This window comes from Notolepis coatsorum (genome assembly GCF_963971535.1).
Source record: "Notolepis coatsorum genome assembly, chromosome: 4".
Lineage (NCBI taxonomy): Eukaryota > Metazoa > Chordata > Actinopteri > Aulopiformes > Paralepididae > Notolepis > Notolepis coatsorum.
In genome coordinates this window covers 92,583,290-92,601,766 of record NC_140168.1, presented here as the reverse complement: position 1 = coordinate 92,601,766, position 18,477 = coordinate 92,583,290, and the positions used below count along the sequence as shown (strand labels likewise).

The following is an 18,477-nucleotide window of genomic DNA, read 5'->3' as shown; positions in this document are numbered from 1 at the left end:
TGGACAGTGGTGGAAGAAGTACTCAGTTACTTTACTTAAGTAAAAGTAGAAATACCCAGATAAATTAGTACTCTGGTAAAAGTCATCCATTCAAATTCTACTTAAGTAAAAGTATAGAAGTATTTGCTGTTGAATGTATTTAAGTAAAAGTATGCATTCTACATGACGTTTGTGTATTCCAATGCTTGGGAGCATTCAAACATTGATGCGTTGACCTCTACATGTTATGTTAAAGTGGTATGTGATCCAGTTATGCTGCTGTGATTAAAGGTTATGTTAAAGTGGTATGTGGTCCAGTTATGCTGCTCTGATTAAAGGTTATGTTAAAGTGGTATGTGGTCCAATTTTGTAAAATTAAGTGATACACATCAAATATTTCAGGACAACCTGGGCTATCAGAATATAATATGCTTCAGTTTAGTCAGATAAAGGTATATACATGAGTTATATCACTATATATAAATACTAACAACTGAAATGATATCCCTCAATTAAACTACAGGCCCTGGGACTATTACCATTGGTATGCCCTTTCACCTTTCACATTTCACCATCAATATTGTACACCAAATGAGTAGGGCCTATTACAAAAAATGTATTAAATAACTGTATTCATCAATTAACAAGTCAGACCCCGTCTGCACCTTCCGAGTCCAAATGCAGTCAATGCTTGAGACCAAGTCCGAGTCATCAGTGCTCAAGTCCAAGTCGAGTCACGAGTCCTGAAAATCAGTCAACCAGTAAACTGGTGTGAGGAAAGTTTAACTCGTACAACTCACAGTCATACAATGTCACACGCAGACCAGACCAGTCACATTGGACTCAACCTTGATGATTTGGACTTGGACTCAGACTCGGAATCGGGTAATAGGGACTCGACTCAGGCTCTTCTTTGGTGACTCGGACTTAGACTCGAACACCGGGGACTCGAGACACGACTCGGACTCGATATTTATTTATTATTTAGACTCGACTACAACACTGCCTCACACAATCTGTCACTGACATGCAGTAGATTTGAATGTTCTAGCGTAGCGGGGGACAACGGCGATAAAACACTCCCTTAATCGAAACAAAACAGAATTCAGTCAGCAGAGATAAACGACGACATAGAACAAGATGCGACTGCATTAGGCCCTAATTCATGTGTATATAATTAGCTTGTAAAACACCCACCTCTCAGTGCAAGGCAGAGAGACAGGTTCCATGCTGTTGTTGTTGCTGTTGTTGTTGTTGTTGTTGCTGTTTTGCATAATTAGCCTAATGTCTGATAGCCGCGGGCTACATAGGCTGTACTGAGGAATGGCTTAGCGGTGACTGATTGAAACTCATTCATCTGCATTAGCTTCCCCGCGGCGTACACAGCAGATATTAATATCACCATAATGAATCTGCATTAGCTTCCCCGCGGCGTACACAGCAGATATTAATATCACCATAATTCATCTGCATTAGCTTCCTCACGGCGTACACAGCAGATATTAATATCACCATAATTCATCTGCATTAGCTTCCTCACGGCGTACACAGCAGATATTAATATCACCAAAATTCTATGAACAAACTGTTAAGTCAACTGGTGAGCTGCCCAGAACAAGCTCAGAGAAAAAGACACAGGCGACAACATAAGATGATTAAGCCTGTTCTTTCCCCCCTACAATTAATTATGGATTACGAGTGTGCTGCGTGTGTGTGTGTGTGTGTGTGTGTGTGTGTTTGAGCTTCATGGCTCTAAAGCCCTGTGCTAATGTGACATGAAACATGGTCCTGGTTCAAATGTAATTGTGCATGTGGAGAATATTATTAGACCTCCAATAAGCTGTCTCCCATGTCCGGACCCTTGCCAACAATAACACCATGGTCGTTGTGATGGAAGCAATGGTGGCTGCTTACAGCTTGGATCTTATTTAGAGCTTAGTTATTGACTTTAATTTGCCACATAGCAAGAAGGTCCCAGGTTCGAACCCCCCAAAGGGGGTCTTGCATGTGTTTGCGTGGGTTTCCTTCCGGGTACTCCGGTGTCCTCCCACACCATAACAGATGCATGCCGGGTATAACATACTCCTGCCACTGCGCTTGAGCAAGGCACTGGCATCAGAACTGAAGTTGGTCCCCCAGCACCGCACTGTGGCTGGCTGCCCACCGCTCCTAAACAGGATGGGGTTAAAGGTTTTGTTCACATTTCTTTGTTCTATTTAACCCTTTCACTACCAAAGGCTTAACCCTTTCACTACCACACTACAGAAGGTTAACCCTTTCAATAACACACTACCAAAGGTTTAACCCTTTCACTGCGGCAACACAAAAGGTTAACCCTTTCACTACCACACCACAGAAGGTTAACCCTACCACTACCACACTACCAAAGGGTTAACCCTTTCACGGTGACAATACATACGGTTAACCCTTTCACTGCCACATGACATATGGTTAACCCTTTCACTACCACAGAAGGTTAACCCTTTCACTACCACACTACAGATGGTTAACCATTTCACTACCACACTACAGAAGGTTAACCCTTTCACTACCACACCACATAAAAACCCTTTCACTACCACACTACAGACGGTTAACCCTTTCACTACCACACTACAGAAGGTTAACCCTTTCACTACCACACTACAGACGGTTAACCCTTTCACTACCACACTACAGAAGGTTAACCCTTTACTATCACACTACAGATGACCTTTACTATCACACTACAGACGGTTAGTCTGAAGTGTGATAGTAAAGGGTTAACCTTCTGTAGTGTGGTAGTGAAAGGGTTAAAGGGCAAGTTCAGAATGTTTGACCCCTAGCTATTTAGTGTAGTTTCTCAGCACAATCCACTCTGTTTTCTTCATTACTGCGTTCGGCTCCGGCTAGTTTGTCGCAAAACGAATGTAATGTATGTTTAAGTGCTTTTCACAGTGGCCCCATTGACTTTGCATTCATGTTGTGGCTAACTAAGGAGGAGCTGGGTATCCATGGGTTGTGCTGAAGAAAGGAATCGACCCTATGACAACATGGCTGAGTAGGAAATAAGGACTCACGGTTTCACCCTGATCAAAATAAAAAAGTACAGTAGATTACAGTAGATTTCATTATCTGTTCTCATGCACGTCTGGTGATACTAAATTCAAATTGAACTCGGCCATTTGAAAGATAATATATGTATATATATATATAAATGTGTGAATTGGCTCTAATAAGATAATTTATAAGCCTGCATTGGTCCGGATGGGAGAATTCAGTACTGTATCTACAAAACCTTCTGTTTATTCATCTTCCCTTTATTCATTTCCTTAGATTTTTTTGTACACATGATCTCAAGAAGGTACTGAATAATGTCTGGTAATTTTTAGCATAGTGTTATTCACTGTCAAAGATGCAAAGAAAAATCATAATTCATATTCTCCTTTGTTTCATCACAATTTAAGCAAGCCTAGTAATAGACACAATATTTCTGACACTGGGAATACATTCACTGAGGTCCATAGATGTCCCTAGTTACCAAGAACATGCAAATGGCCTTGTAGAAGTTGAGCAATATTCCATTTACTTAGGTATGTATTTTAGGCGAATTTTCAGAAAATAGGGCTCCGGGCCTAAGAGGTTAAATGCCCTTTTAAAATGAAAAATAGTTCTTGGAAAAGTACTTGAAAATCCTTGAAATTAATTTAGCATCATTCATTTTTCATTAAGCTAGCATATAATGGTAGTGTCTGGTTAGGAGCGACTGATAATGGATGGATTATCCAATGGGGGGGGGGGGGGGGGGGTGCGAGCAAGAGCATATGTGTGTAGGGTATTAGATAGCAGGTATTAGGGGTATATCTCGTATAAGACATTTAACTAAATGGCGATTTCATTGGATGTGCACTGTTAATTAATGCTTGTATATCTAATCTTGTGTTGTCATGTTTGATTATATGATTGTTTAAAAAATAATAAAAAAATAAAATACAAAAAAAGAAATTCATTTTGCAATGTCTGTGGGAATCCTGAGCAAGCTATAGCTCCATCATCGCATTCCCTGGGTCTGACGTTTCTGGTTTACAGGGGCCTCGTCCAAAACCACGGTGCGTTTTACTGTTAACTTCCCCCCGTGTGACCCATCCAGAGGTCCTGTCTGTTCTGAAGGGCCGTGAAAGCGGTCCCTTTATGTCTTTGGCACGGGCCCACGACAGCTTGTAAGAGGCAATAGTACTACTGGTGCGGGGAGAACTGACCGAAATGTCAAATTTTATGAGAACAATTTTGTTGTAACGCAGAGATGAAGAAACATTAGATGTTGTTCTGTTTTTGTCCGATTCCGATCGGCGGAAGTACGGCTAAGATCCCGACACCAGCCAGTGTTGTAGTCGAGTCACTGAATCTCGAGTCCGAGTCGAGTCTCGAGTCCCCAGTGTTCGAGTCCGAGTCCAAGTCCGAGTCACCAAAGAAGAGCCAGAGTCGAGTCCCCATTACCCTAGTCCCAGTCCATTTCAAAGGGAGTTCATTTACTTTGTGACACAATAGCCAAACAAATGCACTAGACATCAATATCTTACGCCGAATGATTAGGGCCTATTACAAAAAATTATTTACAAAATAAATAAATAACTATTTATCAATTAACAAGTCCGAGTCCTCGTCTGCACCTTCCGAGTCCGAATGCAGTCTGTGCCCGAGTCCAAGTCCGAGTCCGAGTCATCAGTGCTTAAGTCCAAGTCGAGTCAGGAGTCCTGAAAATCAGTCCGAGTCCTGGACTCGAGTCCTACAACACTGGACACAAAGCACACAGCCTCAGCGCTGTGAGGAGATTATCCTCAAGGAAGGCTTCACCGCGTACTGATCCGGCTCAAATCGCTCCTTTGCTCAATCTAGTGTAAAACAAACAGGTTTTACCAAAGAGTTTTGCCAGCCTGCTCTTTTTGTTGTTTATTCTTTAACTCCCTGCCCTTTTTTGAGGGCACTCCGTCCACCAGCCCCCCCCCCCCCCACCCCCCAACAACAACTTTAAACAATTTATTATACATTATTATTTAACTATTCACAGTGCATAATGAAAAAAAAATGTAGTAAAATAAGAAAAATAGTGACAGTTCATTGCCCTCTCGGAGGGGGGGAACTCGGGCTAGACATTGACAAACAAATTACAACTAAGGACAATGAAGGACAACAACGAATACACATGACAAGGGAAAGGGGGGGGGGGGCAGAGAGGGGAGTAAGTAAAGTAGGGGGTGAGGAGGGGGATTGAGAGAAGGATGGGTTATGGAGTGGATGGCTCACAGGCAGTAGCGGCGCCAGAGAATTGGCATTGGAGGAGCTCTGGGGGAGCTGGATTGTTTATAGCAGGTGCTAATGAATTATAATGGACAGAGCGACCCGACATTAAAATGGGCACAGCGACCCGACATTCCAGTGTGTGTGTCTGTGTGTGTGTGTGTGTGTGCTGTAACAGCGGGTGTATTATACATCGAATGTATTATTATTATTAAAACACAACACTCACCACAATGTAGGCAGCCCTGCCCTGGGCAGCTGGGCTTATTATTGTTTTAGCTTCGGTCCTCCAAAATCCATGCTCAACCGGTGACTCTCGCGTGTTGACATGGTAACCCGTAGCCCCTTTCGTGACTGTGGATTCACTCCGTGCATCACAGTCACAAAAGGGGCTACGGGTCATAGCTGTCAACATTACGATTTGCTAAAACGTGCACGTTTTAGCCCCGCCCCTTCTCCTGGCCCCGCCCCCTCAGCCCGCCCCCTCCCAATGGAGCTGCCTCGTCGCTGCCATCTGCTGGTCAAAACCTGTATTATTTTGTTTTCCTACTTTAAGTAAGTAAGTAAGTAAGTACGTATTTATAAAGCACCTTTCATACATGTCATGTAGCTCAAAGTGCTGTACACAAACATAGGCATATATAACGATAAAAGCAATAAAGTCAGTGATCGCCTTAAGATCAATGTTTAAAGTATAAAGTGTAAATGCTATAAAAATACAGTAAATTACCTTTTATCAAAATATTAACCATTAAATAAAGGTTGTAATCTGTAAATGCATTTGATTTTACTGTAATTTGACAGTATTTGGAAACCATAGATGCCAGACATTTAGTTTTCTTGCAGCTTTTTTTCTTACAGTCTACAGTCAGTGAATCCTAAATCTCCACTAGGCAACCACTCATCAGTACAAGGACCGGGTGAACTAGTTGCTACATTAAATTAATCAGATACCTGGTTGAAAGTGAAATGCTGTGAACATCCCTGCATTAAGTGTAAGACAAATTCAGTATAAATTCAGTTTATGTAGTAGTAGCATTAACATGTTCATATTTATTTAAATCTTACAATTCATACATAAATGTTATGATGAATTGAAAATGGGGGAAGAAGTCCTTCTCTGGTCTGCATCCCCTTAACAATTGTGTATTGCACAATACTGTATTGTACCCATCTGTTAAATTTAGCAATCAATCAATCAATGTATTACCAGTGTTTATACCTTCATCACTGTAGGCTACATATTAATACGACAACTCAAGAAGAATCAAGAGGTTTATTTGTCACGTACAGTGAAATGCAGGTGGTCACGCCCGCATTGATTGTGCAAAATGCAAAACATATAGGTAACAGGATATGCATGATACAAAAAGACATGCCATGTTCCTGAAAAAGCTATAAAAAATACCTATGGTCATTAATTTAGCAGTGGGAATATCATTGGAACAGTGTGTGTGTCTATTATGTCTGTGTTGTATGTCTGTATGTCTGTATTGAGCCGTACTGTATTGTACCCATTCTGCAATCTGTTAAATAAAGTTTTCATTCATTCATTCTACAGAGAAAAATGATAGAAAAAAAGCCAATGCGATTTTGTGTTTTTCCTCAATATCTCTGCAATGCCTGCGAGTTACCAGTAACTGTATTTGTCATACCATGACAATTCACGACAACTTTTAAAACGGATCAATTTATATGTAGCCTATAAATTGCATTCAGGAAATTGGGCGTCAGTGAAGGCATGCTCTCCGTGGAGGAATGGCAGGAGGGGACAGTGGAGGCGCAGAGCAAACGGCTGTTCACCAACCACATTTACACATTCCTGCATCACATACAGTAACATTGTATTGTTTTATCCACAGAGGATTTGCAAACCTTTTGTTCCAGAGACAAAAGCCACAGAGTGGGCAATCAAGAGACACTGGCTAAGTTGATTTGACACCCTCGGTCCGCCTCGGTGCATCAGTCTACTCTCTCCCCTGAGCTCTGAGCTTTATCCGGTCGCGTCTCTGTTATTCTTCTTCGGGGTCGCAACGGTCTGACTTGCTGTGATAACGGTCTAATCTACACTGCTGCCACCTGTCGTCATGGAGGAGAATTGCAGCCATTTTGTAAAAAATAATAAGTACAAAATACGTACCAATCCGTGAGCCGTGAACAGGCCGTGCAGAGGGTCAAAAAAACAGGAGAATACCGGTAAAACCGGTAGGGTTGACAGCTATGCTACGGGTTACCATGTCAACACGCAAGAGTCACCGGTTGGTTATTATTGTTTCGGTCCTCCAAAAGCCAATGTCAAAGTTAAGTATGACTCCTGTTTATTAAAAGAAGCTTTATAGGTCGTAGGCTCCTCTTCTGGCTCATGGTATTTCCGCAAAGAAGTTATCCAAAGACGTTTGTTTTGTTTTTCCAAAGCACGATGGCATCCCAAACGCGGAAGTGAAAGAGAAATTCCATTGGTTCTCCCAGTCCACGTGACCATTTCTAGCATTTCAATTGGCTATAGTGACAGCCATAGATATGATGAATAGATATATATACAGCTTCACAAAGACACAAATGTCCAATATAACGGAATTCGTAATGTATTTTATATATAAATAAAATTAAAAAACATAACTGGGAGGGGGGTGGGGCTTAGAGGGGGCTAAGCCTTTTTCAGAGGGGGCTTAAGCCCCTGCTAGCCCCTCCCTCCCGCCGCCACTGCTCACAGGTCAATCTCCTTATCAGCTCGTCTCACCGTTTGTGGAGCGGCGATGTGTCGGTTCTTAGAGCCGACTCTTTAACCCTTTCACTACCACACTACAGAAGGTTAACCTTTCAGAAAGGGTTAACCTTCTGTAGTGTGGTTGTGAAAGGGTTAACCATTTGTTGTGTTGTGAAATGGTTAACCTTCTGTAGTGTGGTAGTGAAAGGGTTAACCTTATGTAGTGTGGTTGTGAAAGGGTTAACCATTTGTTGTGTGACAGTGAAAGGGTTAACCTTATGTAGTGTGGTTGTGAAATGGTTAACCGCCTGTAGTGTGGTTGTGAAAGGGTTAACCTTATGTAGTGTGGTTGTGAAAGGGTTAACCCTTTGCCGTGTGGCAGTGAAAGGGTTAACCATTTGCCATGTGGCAGTGAAAGGGTTAACATTCTGTATTGTTGCAGTGAAAGGGTTAACCATTTGGTAGTGTGGTAGTGAAAGGGTTAAAGTGAACGACGGGAGCTCCTATTTGCTTTAGCTAAAGCTAAGCTAAGCTTGTACTATATAATGAATTTTGCACTCTGCTCCATGTTGAGTATGTAAATGAAGCCATATGAATAATAAACATTTGATATAATGTATGTTTTTTTACATTAGTAATTCATTTTACACATACTTTTATATTAATTTTGGTAATACATTTATTTAAGCAGTGGTGGAAAGTAACTACGTTTTTTTTACTCAAGTACTTTACTTAAGTACAATTTCGAGCTACTTGTTCTTTAATTTTAGGGAACTTTGTACTTTCACTCCACTACATTTCAATGGCAATATTCTACTTTTTACTCCACTACATTTATCTGAACCCATCACTCAGTTGCTAGTTACTTTGAAGAAAAAGATTTTGCCTAGAAAAGGTTATACTTTCACATCTGAAGCCTGTCAACTTCAAGAGAACATAATTGTTATGGTTTGTAACCGACCCCAATCGCACAACACAAGACAGGTATGAGAGTAAGCCAAAACAGGGCAAATATTTATTATAGAACAAAAAGCGGCACAGTCCCTTTAAGGGAGAACACAAAAACACTAGAGTCAAGGAAATATGGAAAATGCGGCAATGTGCCTTTAAGAGGCGAACAGGCTAAGGGACTAAGGCTAAGGGCCAGGGCTAAGGGCCAGGGCTAAGTGTCAGGGCCAGGACCAGGGGCACTGGAGAGGGGGACAGGGACAGAGGCCCGGAGAGGCGGGCTGGAGACAGGGACAGAGAACAGGGTTAAGGCCTTGGACAGGGCGAGGGCCAGAGCTGCTTACAGGGATGAGGACAGGGTTCCGACGGCGGAGGCCGGGCACAGGGACAGGGGCCCGACGGCGGAGGCTTGGCACGGGGACAGGGGCCCGACGGCGGAGGCCTGGCACGGGGACAGGGGCCCGAAGGCGGAGGCCTGGCACGGGGACAGGGGCCCGACGGCGGAGGCCTGGCACGGGGACAGGGGCCCGACGGCGGAGGCCTGGCACGGAGATCCTCTTCGTCCCTACACAGAGTAGGGCTCTGCTGCTCTTAACGGAATCCTCCTCCTCCTCCTCGGATGCTGCAGACGGGCAGCGCAGAACACAGGGGGTCCCAGGGGACCGGGGCGAGAACACGCCATCCTCCCGTGGAAATAGGGAGCGATGACGAGCCGGGGTCCGAGGGGAACGGGATGAGCACACGCCATCCTCCCGTGGAATAATAGGGAGCGACGGCGAGCCTCACCCCAGGAACGAGGATCACGAAGAGACGCCTTCCTCCCGTGGAATCGGGAGCGATGGCGAGCCGGCTTGACGTCTGGAGTGGGAACACTGGAAACCTCCCGTAGAGAATTAGAGAGCGAAGGCGGTGTCCCATTCCAGGCAAACGGCGACAGGTGGTGATGGCTGGCACGTCGTCTCACGCCGGAGACGCGGCAGGTGATGGTAACGTACAGAATACAGAACGAACACAGAGTCCAGAACACAGAACGACCCGACAAGGACTGGAGGGGAGTCTGCAACCTAAGTACTCTCCAGACCAGATTGCAAACTCCCAACAGGTGCGTGAAGGTAGAGGAACAAGAAAGTCCAAGGGTGGGGGCTGGTGAAGGAGAGTAGACAGGGAAAAGTTCTCGCAAGGATGGGGGCTGGTGAGGTGAGTAGACAGGGAATGTCCAAAGGTGGGGGCTGGTGAGGAGAGGACAGGGAAAAAAGGTCCAGGGAAACAGGCGAATCCTCACAATAATCAGAGCAGCATAACTGGACCACATACCACTTTAACATAACCTATAGAGGTCAATGGATGGAGGTTTGAACGCTCCCAAGCATTGGAATACACAAACACCATGTAGAATGCATACTTTTACTTTAGATACTTAAATACATTAAATTGCAAATACTTCTCTACTTTTACTTAAGTATAATTTGAATGGAGGACGTTTACTAATTTATCTGGGTATTTCTACTTTTACTTAAGTAAAGGAACTGTTCTTCCACCACTGAATGTAAGCAGCAAAAAATCTGAGGAGCCAGTTGGGAGCCGAAATAACCGGCTCTTTTTAGTGAGCTGAGCCGAAATAACCGTCTCTTTTTAGTGAGCTGAGCCAAAAGAACCGTCTCTTTTTAGTGAGCTGAGCCGAAAGAACCGTCTCTTTTTAGTGAGCTGAGCCGAAAGAACCGTCTCTTTTTAGTGAGCTGAGCCAAAAGAACCGACTCTTTTTAGTGAGCCAAGCCAAAAGAACCGACTCTTTTTAGTGAGCTGAGCCGAAAGAACTGGCTCTCTAAAAAGAGCCTGAGTTCCCATCACTAGTGTAGCGGTGTTCAGATAAGGGGTTTAGGTCTCAGGTCAGTGACTGACTGGGACAGCGTTGCCACGGAGATTGGCTAGGAAAGGATTTAGGATTAAGGGCATTAAGGTTATTACCTCACCACCGTGTGTGTGTGTGTGTGTGTGTGTGTGTATGTGTGTGTGTGTGTGTGTGTGTGTGTGTGTGTGTGTGTGTGTGTGTGTGTGTGTGTGTGTGTGTGTGTGTGTGTGTGTGTGTGTGTGTGCTTGTTTGTTACACTATGTAAAATGTACACAAGTCTAATTTACAATATTATAGGACTAAAAAATTTAACTCATTCCATATTTTCTGAGCGATAAACCAATTGTGAGGCCTTGTGTGGAATGTTTGCGGAGCTCTCCGTCTTCCAACATGGCTGCCCATAGCATAGCAACCAGTGTTTTTTGTGCATGGCAATGGAAGAGACAACAGTTGCAATGTGCAAAAACGACGGTTGCGTACACATTGATATATGAGAACTCCATCAAAAAGTACGTAACAATTCAGTGTCTTCTTGCATTTTCTTTTGATAGCAGTTACCAGTGGATAAGATAAGATGATCCTTTATTAATCCCCTTGGGGAAATTCAGGTTTCAAAGCAGCATTAGGGGGGGGATACGGGGGGGGGGGGGGTACAGAGCTGCACAGTCCTATACAGTCCAGTATATATTATACACTATAGATACAATATAAAATATAAATACAAATACAATATAAAAAGTACAAAAAACAAGATAGTCCAGTGAGTGCACGTGGATATGAGTCTCCAGTTCTCACGTCCCGAGTTCTGACAATGATAGTTCTCCTGACCGCAGAGCTGGCCGTCCGAGCCCTTGGTTGTAGAGCCTGATGGCTGTCGGTATAAAGGACCGGCCCAGGCGGTTTGTGGTGTGTCCGGGGGGGGGGGGGGGGAGTCTTAGGCTGAACGTGCTCTTCATTCTGGCTAGCTCCTCATAGAAGGGGTGGGAGGGGTTCTCCAGGATGGCTTCTAGCTTGTTCCTCATCCTCCTCTCAGCCACCACCTCTTGATTATCCAGCTCACCACCCAGTATGGAGCTAGTTATCATGCAAAATACACATTATGTTTTGTGATAGATGGTCAAAACGCACATAATTTATGAACACGTTAACATGAATAGTCCAACATACAGTGTATACCAAGGAGGATTTACGATCTTCATCTAGTAATGAAAAGGGAGGAATGTGATGCAACATTCATTTAACCCTTTCACCACCACACTACCAAATGGTTAACCCTTTCACTGCGACAATACAGAAGGTTAACCCTTCCACTGCGACAATACATAAGGTTAACCCTTTCACTGCCAAACGACAAAGTGTTAACCCTTTCACTACCACACTACAGAAGGTTAACCCTTTCACGACCACACTACAGAAGGTTAACCCTTTCACTACCACACTACCGATGGTTAACCGTCTGTAGTGTGGTAGTGAAAGGTTAACTGTCTGTAGTGTGGTAGTGAAAGGTTAACCTTCTGTAGTGTGGTAGTGAAGGGTTAATGATATCAACTAAATCTGAACTCAGGTTTGCGGGAATATCATTATTTGAGCTTCGAATCGATTGCATTTTACAGTACATATATTTCAATGCAAAGAAAATCTATTGGATTATTTAACATAATCCTGTTGTTGTTTGAGGAGATATCATGATCTATTCCAAGAAGATTATCCCTATGATTATCAAACGTGGAACAGTCTCCCTGTTTCCCTAAGGGAAAGCCCCACCCTTGCTACTTTTAGAGGTCAACTAAAAAAATGGCTGAAGACCAACCAGTCATGTGAACACATGTGACATGTCTCTAGCCACTAGTGTTTTTGTATATTGCTGCCATGTATTTTCTAGTGTATTTCTGCTACTTATTTGTATATTTCATACCGTTTTATATATCCTGTCTTTATGTTTGGGGACAACGGATGGAAATGAGCCTCATGCTAAATCCGGCAGTTTTTTTCATGTTCACTGTGTTCATTAATTTTGCATTGTCCCTTCCAAATAAACACATAAAGTAAAGTAATGTAGGATATGAATTCCTTCCATATCACCTAGCCCTAACATTGGCTATTCACAATAAAGTACAGGAATCAACGCATCACAGTCCTCATCTCAGCAGGGTTCGCACAAGGTCCTTGAAGTGCTTAAAGGCCCACTTGCATGTTGTATTTTTGTTCAATAAACAATGTGAACTAGGCCAACGGTGACTTTCATGAAGAGGGGGAAAAGAATTATCGAAATTGACCCAGTTTTAGCGTTTTTATAAAAATGTTTGTCCGCCCAACCACAATCACCACGCACATGCATATTTTAATCCATGGTTCATAGCGTGCGCGTGTCATCTTAATGATGGCGTCACACAAGGTACAGGGCAGCAGGGGGCCTGAGAATCACAGGCAGGTAGTGGCAGGAAGCAAAGAGCCTTCTTGCTACTACTACTAGCCGAGGATCTATCTGTTTCACCTAACACTATTGCTCCGTAATCATAGCCATTTATCTCTAAAGCTAACCACTTACATAACTACCTTGTTTCAACCAAAAATGCAGTTGTAGCTGGTCCATCAAAGTCTCTCCGACGATTAAACCCATTTTCGTCTTGTACGGCGTCCATTTGGATCAAGGAAATGGCTTTCTGCATCGCGTCAAACTCCATTGTAGTGGATGAGAAGTAGGGGAAAGTTACCTGCAGTGACGTCACGGCACTGATAGCGTCTGATACGCTTTTTGATTGGCTCCATACATGTTATTCGTGCATGGACATTTTTAACCCTTTCTGAGTGGAATTTCCGGCGTCAAATGAAAAAAAATAAAGAATGAAATTAGATACCAATGATGTAAACTACCCATAATTGAAGAGTAGGGTTTAACCTGCAAGTGGGCCTTTAAAGTGCTTGATTTTGTACCAAAAAAAGTCAAGGCCTGGAATTCCTTGAAAACAGCCCATTTCTTAACAAGGTGCTTAAAAGGTCCTTGAAATTTAAATCAACCAGTCGCATGCATTGAAAGTTTTGTTCATCCATGATCAAATTGTTCTGATTCAAGAATTTTTTTTATTTAAGGTGTAACTAATTGTCTGAAATTGGTTTGAACCTTTCACTGCCACGCTACAGAAGGTTAATACATGAATATTGGATCCGGTGGATGGATTTCTGGATTTTCTTTCTATAAAAAACAGCATTTAAAAGTGAATTGTATCCTTTTAAATGCCCTTTTAAAATAGCTTGTAAAGGTACTTGAAAATCCTTGAATTTCATTTTGCAATGTCTGCGGGAACCCTGGTCTCAGTGTGTACTTGTTCTCCCTCCTACCCCAGGCCTACTCCCAGAACTCCATCACCCTGCCTCCCACCCTAGCCGTCCCGCACGCGACCCCGGAGCTATACAACCGGACGCAGTACTGCACATGGCCGTGCGATTGCCCCACGGTGCCCCCTACCTGCGCCCCGGGGGTCAGCCTGCTCATGGACGGCTGTGACTGCTGCAAGGCCTGCGCACGGCAGGTGGGCGAGGTGTGCAACGAGGCGGACACCTGCGACTACCACAAGGGACTCTACTGCGACTACAGCTCGGGCAAGCCGAGGTACGAAAAAGGCGTGTGTGCATGTAAGTGTCACTCGCCGAAAATACAAACAAAACAAACCTGCACCTTAAACCTGTACACTTGATGCAAAGTAGGGGTTGTACTAAAACAACTAGCACGCTTAAAGAACCGCACCGACATGATGGGAAATGCACTTTACCGTCTTCTCCAGAGTCAGACGAGAAGATTTCCTCGCTGTGCCGTGCGTTCGTTCAGTAGAAAGTAGCGATGTACGATATTATCGGCCGATATTGGCATTAAAATGTAATATCGGAAATGATCGGTATCGGTACAAAAAGAAAAATTGTATTTACAAAAAAAAATTATTTAACCTGTATTTACCCAGGCAAGCAAGTAAGAACCCTGTATATATATCGGTATCGGTTGATATCGGTATCGGAAATTAAGAGTTGGACAATATCGGTAAAAAAGCCAATATCGAACATCCCTAGTAGAAAGCTATCCGACTGGAGGCGGATGCAGACCAGTAGCCGAGCTTAAAACTCAGGTGTTTTTGGCCAACAGCTAGACTAGCTGGTCCTTATCCGCTTCCATTGATTTGTGCTAAGCTAGGCTAGCTTGCAGCCGGATAGCTTTCTACTGAAGGCACAGAGAGGGAATTGGTAAAGGCATTTCCCCATAATGTTGCCGTGTTCCTTTAATGATTTTCTGTTGTTATATCAAAAAAATATATAATATCACATGTTTTTTTTAAATTTTATTCCCAATGCAATGTTAATTCCAATGTTACATTACGATTAACCCTTTCACTACCACACTACCAAAGGGTTAACCCTTTCACTGTGACAATACAGAAGGTTAACCCTTCCACTGCCACACAACAAAGGGTGAACCATTTCACTACCACACTACAGAAGTAGTGAAAGGGTTAAACATAAAACTGAAACTGCTAAAAACAATACAGACGATTGACTTACCTTGAAGGTTCACGCAATGTTCTTGACATGTTTTTACAACACCGTTATCTTCTGTGACTGCAGTGTGTATAAAAAATCTCTCTCTCCGCGCCAGACATGGTGGGCACGGGTTGCGAGCACGACGGCGTGATCTACCGCAACGGGCAGAGCTTCGCGTCCAGCTGTAAATACCAGTGCGTGTGCGTGGACGGAGCCATCGGCTGTGTGGCGCTCTGCGCGGAGTCCCAGCCGCCGCCCCGCGTGTGGTGCCAGAGCCCGAGGCGGGTCAAGGTGGCGGGCCGGTGCTGCGAGCAGTGGGTCTGCGACGAGCCCAAGAGAGGACGGAAGACGGCGCTGCGACACGCCGTGGAGGGTGAGGCCTAGTGGAGCTCCACCTTACTACCAGAATCTATACTTCCTGTGTTCCTTCCTAATAACATGCAGAGAGAGAGAGAGAGAGAAGAGAGAGAGGGGGGAGGGAGAGAGAGAGTAAGAGATTTTGATTTTATAAAAAACTTTATTTTTTACTAAAACTACAAATGATGCAACAAACCGTTCAAAATTAAAATACTCTACAACTCAACAAAAAACAAACAAAAACAAACAAAAAACAAAAAACAAAACAAACAAAAAATCTATTAGGGACAACGATGCTGAAACTGAACCAAATTGTCATTTGAAATTTTCCCCCATGGAAAAAAATAACTCTAAATGATCTAAAGTTCTGGGTGCATCAGAGAGAGAGACACCGGAGAGGCACTGTAGAAACCGTAGTCCTGAGAAGAGCGTCTCTAGCTTCACCTTTCCCCGTGTGGTACAACACATCAGGCCTTTGTGCGTGTCCGACAGACTCCAGTCAAAGCCTATCCTGTGGATAAACAGGGCCGCCTCGTCAGCTGACCTTCCTCCTTCAGCCTTATCATGTATGCTCCTACCGTCCACCAGTTGTATATCACATGGCATCGATGATGTCAGGGGCCGAAAACAGAGCAGGGGGACCGAGATGCACTCTGGACCGACATCCTCATTAGACAGTTTGTTACCCTCGCCACCCCGTCCGAGGCCGCCTTTTCCTTCCTGGTTCAGATGCCGCTCCAACATCACCTCCCACTCCCCGTGCGGAGACTGGCAGCCCCCAGTGACTTCCCATCGAGCAGACTGATTCGAGAGCTCAAAGCCCTGATGAAACCCATTCCGAACATAGGGTAGAAATTAACCAGCAAAGTCCGCTTTACCATCATCCTCCGAGGCTGAATCTGGAAACCGTTTATTCCGGCGTAGAACGTGTTGAGCCCCACAGTCATACCTTCCAACCCTTGAACAAGGTAACGGTGCCGGTAACATAAAAAGACGGCAGAGACAACATCCCACATGACGACTCTGATGAAAGGTTTGCTGAAGGAGTATGGCGTGGCCTTCCCATCGGGCATGAAAACGATACGCTCCGCTCCTGTCTCTGAATCCTCCATAATCCCAGTCTTTACAAAGTTCCACAAATGTATAAGAGTACATGAGATGATAAAAAAAATCTCAGCCTCCTGGCCCCGGTAGCGGGACACCTTGAAATGTCCAGCCCTAAGTGACAACACACCAGTCCCGTCAATAAAAATACTCTCATTTAGAAATAAAAAGGTAAAAAAAAAAAAAAAAAAACTACACTGATTCCACTCCGTCCTCCACCGTACTGGGCCCCACAGTACCTTCTGCATAATCTTTCTCATCCTGTATATCTCTGTGTCAACAAAACGACCATCTCCTTGAAACCTCATATTTTTCCTTGCTGCCAAAATAAACAACTCCTTATCTGGAAAGAATTGTGCTATCTCTACCCCCTTCCTGTTCTTTGTCATCCGTAAAAACATTTTCATTGCCCCCAATGAATAGCCCTCATTATCTGAAGTTGCAGATGCATCGCTCTCATATTCCTCATCCTCATCAGCGCCCATCTCCGACCATGTACTCTCTTGTGTACTCTGTGTACTGCTGAGTTCTTCCGTCACACCTGTCTTCTTAGCTTGAGAGCTTGACAACCCAACTACTTCAATCTTCCTCTTCTGCCTAACAACCTTCATCCCGTCGTCCCCCTCTTCCATGTCAATATCCTCTACTTCCTCCACCCTGACCCCCTCAACTGAGTCCTTTGACCCTGTTCCCTCAACAGCTACAGCCACCCCAGGTACACTCCCCTCCCTGTAATCCTTCCTACCATGACCCCCCCCCCTCATTTTCATCCCCATCAGCTGTCCCTTGTATTTCAACAGGTCCACTTGCCACCTCTGTAATCCTTCCTACCACGACCCCCCCCCCCCCCCCCTCATTTTCATCCCGACCATCTGTCCCTTGTATTTCAACAGTTCCACTCTTCACCTGGCTATTTAACGTGTCCCGGCTGACACAAGCTCTTTCTACCACCCCCCCCCCCCCACACATTTCCATCCCCACCATTCTTTCCTCGTACTGCATCTCCAGCCGTACCTACTCCTACCATCTCCTTATCACTTCTATCTGGTACAATAACCTTCTCAGAAGTCTCCCCACCACCCCTCTTCCCCTGTCCCCCCCCCCCTTCAACCCCTTGATCCACACCCCAAGCTGCTCTTCCTTTCTTCATTGCACTCTTCCCATCATTTGCCCCCCTGCTTGGCCCCTCCCCAGGGCACGCTTGTCTTTGATGCCCCTCCCTTCCACAACCAAAACATTGCATGTTTTGTGTCGTCGCATAAATAATATACTCAAACCCGTCTATTATTACTTTAAATTAAGATCCAACTCGTTTATCACGTTTGTTCATTATAATGAACGTCTGCCTTCTGTGACGAAACCACATACTGTAAATTAAGGTGCTTTAAACCCCGAAGACATCTTCTTTAAGGGAGATACAATCTTCCCAAACCTGGCGAGTTCCCTTAATATAAGATCTGTCGGTATGACTGTGTATGAACGAATAATGGACTCTGTGAAGCGCTCTGGGTGTCATGAAGAGCGCTATATAAATCCAAGTCATTATTATTATTATTATTATCGTCGCCCACCAACGGGGGAACATTTGCCAACGTCACCTTTTTTGCCGGTGTTGTGAGCGGCATCACAGACACAAACGTATCATTTATGACCAACCCGTCCGTTATCAGTTGATTTACTTTAATCAAATCATCCACAAAGAAAACGACTCACCCGTTCATCCTTGCCG

General features: G+C 44.1%; 1 protein-coding gene across 1 annotated transcript in view; it reads left to right on the top strand.

Annotated features, from left to right (window-relative positions):
* ccn4a (cellular communication network factor 4a) overlaps positions 1-15,671 on the top strand; it is a gene marked incomplete at its 3' end in the record, with an annotated part of 31,442 nt that extends 15,771 nt beyond the window's left edge. The window contains exons 2-3 of the mRNA XM_084312031.1: positions 14,105-14,393; positions 15,403-15,671. Coding sequence (XP_084168157.1) covers positions 14,105-14,393; positions 15,403-15,671 — 558 coding nt within the window. The remainder of the gene's footprint in view (positions 1-14,104; positions 14,394-15,402) is intronic.
* Between the last annotated feature and the right edge of the window lie 2,806 nt (positions 15,672-18,477).